Raw genomic sequence first — 10,702 nt, forward strand, 5'->3', positions numbered from 1 at the left:
ATTAGTTCTAACAGTTTTTTTGATGGAGTCTGTAGGGTTTCTATGTATAATTTCATCTGTAAATAGTGAGTTTTATTTCTTCCAGTGCAATTTTGACACCTCTTTCCTCCAAAAGACTTATCTGCCTTTTCTTCTGTAGCCCTATGAATGTATGTACATATATATATATATATATATATGCACTTTAACATCTCTCAAAATGAACTGAATTATTTATTTACATCCTTTCTGATTTCCTCAGAAAAGGATGTATGTGCCCAGAGAGTAATGTTGTTTGTATGACTGGTATTTTATCAGTCTATTTCTGGTACAAACCATAGTACCTGATACTTAGTAAGAATCCAGTGCTTTTTAATAAACACTTAAAAATACAGATAAATGAAAAGGAAAAAGTAATCACCCATAATCTTACAACCAGAGAGAACCAGTGTTAACATTTTCTATGTGTATGAAACACATAATATTTCTTTTCTAAGTTGTTTTTTAATTGATCTTGGTGAGAGAGAGAGAGAGAGAGAGATTGATTTGTTGTTCTGCTTATTCATGCATTCATTGGTTACTTCTTTTATGTGCCTTGACCAGGGATCAAACCCACAACCTTGGTGCACCAGGAAAACACTCTAACCAACTGAGCTATTCAGCCAGGACCACAAGATATTTCTTTTTTAAAGGGTAGTAAGCTCTATATTTCATGATTTCTTTTAAAAAATGAATAGCATACTTTTCTCCTCTTGAGAGAAAAGCCATGTTGTCCCTTTTCTTCCACAGGTCTCGGTAGTCTATGTGAATTTCTCGCGCCTCATCCACAATGTGTCGGACCCCAGGAACCGGGGTCCTCATCAGTAGCCTTTATAAAAGAAAAGGCAGCAGGACCCCCAAATAAGACAACTATTAGACTCACGAAGTTAAAAACCTTCTGTGGGGAATAAACTGGTCTATCCTGTCTCGTCGTAATTTTCCCAGGCTTTCTCTACCTAACAGGCTGAGAAATCTTCAAAAACCACAGCTCACCTTCCTCCCTAAAGCCCCCCCAATGACTCTCCATTGTGCCTGGAATAAAATCTGATCACTTGCCTTGCCCTCTGAGATGGGGGAGGTATGGCTCTCTCAGTCTCTGCAGCCGCATTTTTTCTACCCTTCTGCCTGTTCCTTGAATGTGTCCAGCACCTTATCACTTCACGGTTTCTCTTCTTGCTGTTCCCTCTGCCTGAAGTGATCTTTCTGTAGCCCTTCACAGGGCGGCTTCTTTCTCATTATTCGGGTCTCTTGTCACCTGTCCCTTCTTCAGAAGAGGCTGTCCCTGACCACATGCTAACCAGATACTCTTTAAGACACTCTACAGCAGCAGTACTTCTTTTGTCTTTCTTTCCTAGCGCTCTCACTGAAATTATTTCACCATTAAAACTCCAGTGTCTAAAACAATGTTGGTACATAGCAGGTGCTCAGTAGGTGCTGTATAACACATGAATTCTCATTTTACGCAAAATCTTGCTAGAAAAGAATTGGACTGAAGCCCGGTAGGAAGAAATGGCAACGTATGTCACATGCATTGACTAACACGGCATACCATGGCATTTCTTAGCATTTGTAATTCAGAAGCAAAAATGCTACAAGAAATGTCATAGTACTTGGGGGAGGAATAAGGAAGGCAGAAGCAAAGACAAAATTAGAGTACACCATGTAAACACAGGGGTATTAAATACACTAATTTATACACTGCCTAGAACAGTCTCTGGTACACACTAGGACTTCAGTATATGCTTGTTGAGTAAATAAACAAGTGAATGAACATCTATGAGCTAACAGCCTACAAATGGTTAAACCAAAGGAGAAAACAAAATGATTAAACTTTAACTAAGGGGGATATTCTGCTGAGAAGGAAAAAATACAGTTCACTGAGGCAGTCCTGTGTTAAACAGAACTGGCTTTGGTACGAGGACAATGGAAGCAGAGAGACCCCCTACTGTGTCCTGCCACACGGAGAGCATGTCCCTTGGAGGTCACCTCACCTGCTCAGTGAGGGAGCGCCGCACTGCCCTGCCTGGGGTGACCAAATAGGTATCAATTCCAATCCCTCAAATAACTAGCGAGGGCCCAACAATGTTAAGTTTGCATTAGCTTCATGTTTCTTAACACTTTTATTCTGATTAGACAGTATACACCGAGTTAGTAACCAAAGTGAGGCGAATGTTTTCATCAAAATGACTATTTACAGTAATTTAAAAAAAAACAGCCACCTTGGGAATTGATGAGTTTAATTTTCTGTTTTTTCGAACATGTTAAATCAAAATGATGAGGGAAAACAGACACCTTTGTGTTTAATGGAATTAAAATACCTTCCCTGGAAGAGAGCAAGTTAAAACTAATGATATATTTTAAGTACATCTATTTCAACATAAGAAAAGTTTTCAGAGGCAAATGAACGATTTGTACAAACGAGTCATAATAATCATCAAGGCTAATGATCGTTCTCTAATGGCACCAACAGGAATACTATCCAAATAGATGCTTACCAAGCCACCCCCGATGACAGCAATTTTTTTCCTTTGGAAGTCAGATGAATCCATGACTGTCGAAGCGTCTTCCATCACCCGTGTAGCTCCTGTCACAGAGGAGACCTTAGCTCCTACACTCAGGTCTGCCCCAGCCTTTATACTGCGGAAGCCAGCCAGCTAATTCCTCTTAAGCTAAGATGTGGCATTTAACCCCTTGTCAGCCCAAAAAACAATCGACTCTGCTTCAAGAAAAAAAAAAAAGCAAGTGCATTGCATTAACCACATTTTGAAAAATTCAGCGAAGTGGAGGCACTCTTTATCTTAACGCGTAGACACCCAATTTCTGAATCACAGTCTTAGGACTTTCCTTCTCCTTTTTCTAAGGCACGTATTTTGTAACTTTCTTACTTTCATTCTCATTCATAACGAACCATGAACGAAATTCCCCTTGTTGGACATCCCAAAGCATCTTAAACTTCCTTTTGAGAGTGAGATGGCATAATTTCATCAATGAATTATTAAGTATTTCTCTTATTAAGACGTGTCAGGAAGTTCAATGAAAGTGGTCTCACAGATTGTCTTTAACAGAGTCTATCAGGAAAAAATATTTTGCCTACTCTTAGTATTCTCCCAGAAAGATTTTGAATTGTGTAAACTGGTATTTCCTTCCTGCACCCCATCTCCCACTAACATTGGATGCTGGAAACCTTAGACTCTTATTTGTGCATTATCGCTAGGGGAAATGATTAATAATATGCTTCTTGTAAACTCATTCCTGGCTTCATATTATCTCTCCATTTCTTTGTCTTCTTTCATCTTATTTTAAATATATCTTATTATTTTTAAGATGATGTGGTTGGTGTTAAATAAATAAAAGATGACGCTTCTTCACTTCCTAATGAGAATAAGGAGAATTAAGAACGGTTTTTCCCTGATTAAGAGCTTCAGTTACACATCGTTCAATAGTGACCCCTTGTGGATAAGTATGGAGTTGCTAGAAAACTTTCTTGCTAATCAGATATTTTATTTATTCATTCACATGATAAAGCGTTTAAAACAAAAAACGATGAAAAGTCATTCTTACAACCCTGTTCCTTGGCTGCCTGTTCTTTTCTGCCCATAGACAGCCACTATTTGGTGTTGGTTACCCTATTCTACAAACATCTCTGCCCTCCCTCCCTCCCTCCTTCCTTCCTTTCTTTGCATATAGTAGCAATTTTGACACATTTTCCACAACTTTTTCTTCATTTTACAACACATAGAATTATTTTCACTAATTATTTTCAATAATTCTTAGTGTCAATATATAGAAAACAGTTTCATTCACTTTTTTAAATTATGGTCTACAACACAAAAAAGAAAGTACATAAAGCACGACTGTACAGCACAATCACTTAACTATAAAGCAAGCTCCGCTTTGACCATGAGCCAGGCCCAGGAAAAGAACACTGTCAGAACCCCCGACATCTGCACCCGTGTCTTCTGGCAACTGTCACCCCGACTTTACATTTCCTTGCTTTTATTTATAATTTTACTGTCATACCTGCATCTGCAAGACAGTTTTGCCTCCTTTTAAGCTTTACTCTCAATGAATTCATGCTTTTCCTTTTTTTTTCAGTTTGCTTCTTTTTCTCATTACCGTGCTTCTTGAGATCCATCTGTGTTGTTCTTGTAGCTGTCGTTCATTCATTCTCACTTCCACGTGTTGGTATTCCATTCTGTTGATGGACGTTTGGGTGCTTCCAGTTTTTTCAATATTATGAGTAGTACTACCTCCACAGCCAATCACATCTATACACTGTAGTGCCCATGGTGTACGAGGATCTTTAGAATTCATATATGGTTAACACACATATGGTTAACACATGACCTTCCTAATCAGACCAAAGTTGTTCTGAAGGATCGTACTGACTTCCACTGCAGACAGGGGATTTCTACTTCCTGCAGGTCTGGAGAGCTGGCACTGCCCTTCCTATTCATTTTTGCTCTTTGTTAATGAAGTTGAGCACCTTTCCACCTGCTTCTCCCCAACTCGCTTCTTTCTTTCGTACAAGTGCCTCTTGTTTTTTGAGTAGTCTCTCTCAATTGACAAATGACATTGAATATACGTTTTATTCTTTATACATGTGGCCAATATTTTCTTGTAAGACTATAAGTTTTATTTGTATATGTGTTGTCTATTTGCTTTCTTAGCAGTGATTTTCGATGAAAAAATATTCTTAGTTTTAACATATTTGGATTTATCCATTTTGTCCCTTTTTTGACTACTGCTTTTCATATCACGTTTTATAATTTTTTATAATCATGAAATCATAGGGCTGTTCTTCTGCATTGTCTTCTAAAAGATGTATCATGTACTTTTTATTTTTAGGTCTATAATTGACATGGAGTTAATTTTTACACGTAAGAGCCCAAATTTTATTTTCTCTTCCAAGTGAATACCCAATTTTCCCCAGTGCTCCTGAATAAAAAGACTTTTTTCCCCCCATGACTGCCTTTGTCTCACACGTGTGTGGGTCTGGTTCTAGGCTTCTGTTCTATTTCATCTGTCCAACACTCGCTTGCTCCAGTGCCAATTCCACAGGCAAATTACTGTGTCTTTAAAATGAGCCTTGACAGCTTAAGCAATTCTGCCTGCTTTGTGCTTCTTCGTAATTTTCTTGACCCTTGTTTTAATGCTTTGCATTCTCATCTCAGTTTTAGAATTGCTTTGTTAATTCCACCAAGAAAAAATAAAAACAAAAAGGCTCTCTTGAGATTTTTTTAGTGGGATTGCTTTGAAGTTATGAACATTTCTGGAAAGAATAACATATGTGGAATGTTGAGTTTTTCAATCTTTAAAAATTTTTCTCTCTCCTTTGGTTTGGATTTTCTCCAAGTTCTCTCGAAGTTTTATATATGCCCCTTTTAGATTTATTTCTAGTTTAGTAATATTTTTATTTTATTGTAAATTATACCTTAAATTTAATTTTCTGCTGTTGATAGTATGTAGAAATACAATGTATTTTTGTTTGTTGAGTTTATATCCAGTAACACTGCAGAACTCTCTTACTAATTCTAATAATCTTTAGATTCTTTTACTTTTTTTATTATAATGATAACAACAGGTTTTTTTCTTTCTTTCCTATTGATTAAATGATTGCCTTAGTGTGCTGGCTAGTAATTTCTACAGTACAATGTAGAAGAGAAATGTATTCAAGTTCCAAATAGATAGAATTCCTAGATATCCAATTGGTATTGATTTCTAGAAAAATTTCACCGTAGTCAGAGAATACACTGTATGTGTAAAAAAATCTATGGTGTGATTGGTACTTATTTCCTCAGAGTTTCTCTCAATATAGACCAAACCACATTTAAACTTGCTATGTTACTAGCAAAATAAAGCTTTTATTATTATGAAGCAATCTCTTTATCTCAAGGAGCAATTTTGGCCTTGAAGTTTAACTGTCTGATATCAATATTACCTTTCTATATTTAGTTAGCATTTACATATTGTATCTTTTTTCAACCATTTGATTTCAACTGTCCTGTATGCTTCAATTTTAAATGTGGCCTTTTTAGAGACTCAGTTGAGCCCTGGCTGGTGTAGCTCAGTAGATTGAGCACGAGCCTGTGAACCAAACAATTGCGGTTTGATTCCCAGTCAGGGCACATGCCTGGGTTGCAGGCCAGTTCCCAGCAGGGGACACATGAGAGGCAACCACACTCCTTCCTTTAAGAAGGAGAGATGTTTCTCTCCTTCTCTCCTTCCCTTCCCCTCTAAAGATAAATAAATAAGATCTTAGAAAAAAAGGTTCAGTTGAAGAGTTTAAAAATGCAAGAGGAGCATCCTTTACAGTGTTACAGGAGGCTCTTGAGTATTTCCACTTCTTTTTACTTGTTCATAAATTCAACAAATCAGCATTAATGGCAGAGACTAATGCACACAATATTTGCTCTGTTGTTTTCATCATTCTTATTCTTTTGACATTAACAGAATATTGCCTCACCCTGTTCAATGAACTCAGCTTGCTCAATAAATGTTTATTCATTTCACTGGGCACTTTGCTCACTGCCCGAATATTCTCCTCCCATCTTTTCTCTCAGTGTTTAGGTCTCCAGTCAAATACACCATTGTTGGGAACCGCCCTGCCTGGTTTCGGGAGCTGTAACACCCACACCGCCATGGCTAAGGCTGAGTGAGCGACCTTCAGACCGTAAGCCACTAAGGAGACAAAGCTTATCTCCCTGGCAGGAGCGCCGCTTCTGCTACATTGACTTCATCCATAACTGGCCCCCAATGCTTGATTGGTTAGCCAATGATAGATGAGATTCCTCAAGGGAGGGACGACCTAAGTCAGGCACGACCATATGGAGGCCCCAGGGAAGGACTTGGGGGGCTATGGAGAAAGGGGGTGGTGGACCCTTGCACCTCGGCTTTGATGAAGCCTGAGTCCTCAGTCTGTCTGCAAGAATTCTCTGAGAATTCCTCGGCTATCTGCCTCCTCTGCCTGGCTTAAGCCTGAAAACAATAACTGAGGGTGGTGCAGCCCAGTGCTAGCAGTGGCAGGCTCCCTGGGTGATCAGGCCTGAGAAAGGATATGTAAAATCCTGTGAAGCCTGCTTTGCTAGGAATGCTCTTAGTTAAATGATAAAGGCTCAGGCAGAAAATGAGTTTGTTTTCCCCAAGTTCTGTAGCCTTTTACCTGATAGAACCCGACTTAGAAAAAGCCCTAATAGTTCTTTGCTATCTACTGTTTACTGCCTGACAATGATTAATAAGTTGCACCTGAACTCCTATGCAAAAAAACAAAACAAAACAATAAAAGCCTGTCTAGGCAAGGGTCTGGGCGCTCCCCCCTTGAGGGAGTAGCCATGCCGTCCCTTTTCCTCCACAGGACTCGGTACTCCGTGTGAGTTTGTCTCATGTCTCAGCCATGACGCTGTGGGCACTGCAAGCCAGAGCATGAGTCACACCGTCCTTATTTTGATCATTCTATTAAAAAGACATACTTATCCCATTATTCTCTAAATATGGTCCTGTTTATTTTTTACTGCATTTGCCATGATATGAAATTTACTCTTATAAAACCTGGTTTATTTATATACTTATTTGATGACCAAAGAAGTATTAGTGGAAATGAAGGGGAGAAAAGTAGATGGACTCAAGGTATGATTTTGAGGCAGAATGGCCAGGATTTGCTGGGAAATTGGGTGTAGTATATGCACATGTTGGGGAACAGGGGCAGGATTCAAGAAACAAAAGCCCCCATGTTTCTGCCTTGAGTAACTGATGGTACCATATGCTGCCTATTAAATAATGGTATGGGGGTGGTAACTGAGTCTTATCCTTTGGGCATATTATGTTTGAGATGTGAGTATTGAGATAGAGAATTAAAATATAAATGTTAAGTATCCAGTTGGATATTTGAATCTGAAACACAGAGGAGAAGTCAGGGCTAGAAAAGTAAGTCTGGACTCATCAGTACATCGGCATAAAATTTTTGCCAAAAACTATGAATGAGTAACTCACCCACGGAGAGAAAATTGACCTAGAAAATGGATAGAGGATGAGAAAGAGAATAGTGTGTGTATTTTAAGATTATTTACGTGAAATTTTACAAATACACAAAACAACCGTATATACTTTATAAGAATACACGTGAATAAAAATGATACAAAATAAACATACTATAATAGTTTCCTGGGGGTCTCAAAGGAGAACACGTGTAGGGGATGAATAGAAAAAGAAGTAAATATTTAAATAAAACAAGAATGGATCTTTTAACGTGGCATAAAGTTAGGATTCTGGTTAACTCAAACCTGAGGTTCACTAAGAAGCTTGTGGGGGTTTTTTTAATTGAAAAATAGTTACTTCTTTTTTTTAAAGATTTTATTTATTTATCTTTTAGAAGGAAAGGGAAGGAGAGAGGGAAATACAATGTATGGTTGCCTCTTTTGCGTCCCCTGCTGGGAACTGGCCTACAACTCGGGCATGTGCCCTGGCTGGGAATGGAACCCCGATACTCTGGTTCGCAGGCCCGCGCTCAATCCACTGAGTTACACCAGCCAGGGCTAAAACACTTCTTTTTAGTTTAAAGAAGAATAAGAAAAGCCGGTCTAGAATTGAGCCCTGGGCACTTCCTCATTCACAAGTGAGGATCTGGAAGATTACCAAGGAATAGCCAATAAAAAGTGGGAGAGAGAGCTCAGATTGCAAAGATCAAGAAGATTTTTGCCAAAGGAAAGAAGTGTCTGTTGCATCCGTGTAGCCATAAATGTAGAGAACTGTCTGTTGGATTTGCATCTGGGAGGTCACTGGTGAATCTGATGAGCAGTACCAGTGGACTCATGTGACAGATTGCAGCAAGTTCAAGGAGTGAGGTGGAGGTGGTGACCTAATATGTCACAGAAATGCAGAAGTAGTTGAAATGGTACCCAAAGTCATGGCTGTTGTTTGTTTGGTTGGTTGGTTTTGTTTTAAACATGGGAGATAATACAGCAAAGCTATGGAATGACTTCAGGCAATGGTCCAATAAAGAGAAGTAAACTGATAATGAAGGGAAAAGGGTGGACAATTACAGGGACCATGACCTTGAGAAAATATGGAATATGGCATATTACTAGAAAATTTGATTTGTTTATTCTCTTCTGGGGGAATGGAGAGTTGGTCAGCTTTTTTGTTGCTGTTAATTTTGGTGTTTTTAAAAGTTTTTGTACATTGTATGTGTTTCTAAGAGTCAAAAAGTTCTGTAAAACATTCAGCATAAACAGTAATTGCTCCCTCAACCTCTCTGCCATTTGTCCCTGAGCAGAACCCTCATTTCTAACTGCAGGGTGTACGTGTCCAAAATGTCCAATTAGCATGCCAATATGAGTACTTCTTGTTTTATTTTAGTTTGTGGCTTTAAGTCATGACTTCTCACTACTGACACTGAGGATTCATGTCTTTTTATCTCTCCATTCTTTTAATATAATTATATCATAATTTCAGTTAGAACTAAATTTCATATTTGATTTAGCACAACTATGGCCAAATTTAATGATGCTTTTTCTCTTTCTTGCAATATACAACTTTTTTTTTAAAAAAAAGCTTATATTTATTTCTAGATAAAGGGAAAGGAAGAGGGAAAGAGAAGGAGAGAAACATCAATGTGTGGTTGTCTCTCACATGCCCCCCACTGGGGACCTGGCCCGCACCTCAGACATGTACCCTGACTGGGACTCAAACTGGCAACCTTTTGGTTCACAGGCCACACCAGCCAGGGCCAAAATACAACTATTTTTATTTCTCAATTTAATAATTGCCCTTTTTATTACTGAATTATCTAAACACCATAAATTCAGTCCCAACCTCTCCCCCAATTATCTAAATATCTTATTAATATAATTTCCTCTAAGAAATCCCTTAGTAGTCTCTCAGACCTGGAGGTATTCTAAATTAGACTCTTCAAAGTCTAATAATGAGAATATTAGAATTTAGAATAATGAGAATATTTTGACTGATAAGAATTGAAACTTACTGCCAATTTTGTCAACAAGGGGTTGAGATTTAGAATAAAGAGAAAATCATTGCATTTTTCACTGGCCCTCATGGCAGGACATCAATGTGGACAGAAAGCAAATTGAAAGGGACACATGGACACACCACTCAAAAATCAACAGGAAGAAAGCAGGCCAATACTGTTGTCAGGCAAAGTTCAAATTAGAAACCCCCACAAACCTCTAAGCAAAATAAAAACGTTATTTTCCATAGCGAAATGTCGCATTTCAAAATGAAGATGGCCGGCATCAACCATTGATTTAAAAGCATTACATTACCTATTCATTGTGAAGTAATGATTATTAAAAAAATGATGAATGAAGAACAATTTAGGTGATACAATGTGACACTTCATGAAATGGACTGCCTTCTTTTGGAGAACTGCCAAATAAGGGGAGAAGGCAAGAAACTTTTAGAAGATAAAGAATAAAAAACAAGGAGGAGAGAAATAGAAACATCTGATTGGCTGGGGCCATGTAATCATCTTTATTTGGTGTGAGACGCCCAGAATTGGTTTGGAGTTTGGACACTGGCCAACTGAATATACTGCATTTCTGGTCAAGTCCACAAAGACACAAGTCTACAAAGACACAAAAGTCACCCGAGTTTCTGTGCTGACATGACACTCTGGCCAGGAGTGGTTTCATATTGGGTTTAGAAATTTATTTTAACAGTAATTATTTCT

General features: G+C 38.2%; 1 protein-coding gene across 2 annotated transcripts in view; it reads right to left on the reverse strand.

The window, feature by feature from the left end:
- Positions 1-2,674, reverse strand: part of KMO (kynurenine 3-monooxygenase) — a 42,334-nt gene extending 39,660 nt beyond the window's left edge. For both annotated transcript variants that reach the window (XM_037069326.1, XM_037069325.1), the window contains exon 1: positions 2,514-2,674. In XM_037069326.1, coding sequence (XP_036925221.1) covers positions 2,514-2,588 — 75 coding nt within the window. In that variant the 5' untranslated portion in view covers positions 2,589-2,674. The remainder of the gene's footprint in view (positions 1-2,513) is intronic.
- Positions 2,675-10,702: the final 8,028 nt, after the last annotated feature.

This window comes from Sturnira hondurensis, unplaced genomic scaffold, assembly GCF_014824575.4.
Source record: "Sturnira hondurensis isolate 20B ecotype Veracruz unplaced genomic scaffold, ASM1482457v3 Scaffold0018525, whole genome shotgun sequence".
Classification (NCBI taxonomy): Eukaryota; Metazoa; Chordata; class Mammalia; order Chiroptera; family Phyllostomidae; genus Sturnira; species Sturnira hondurensis.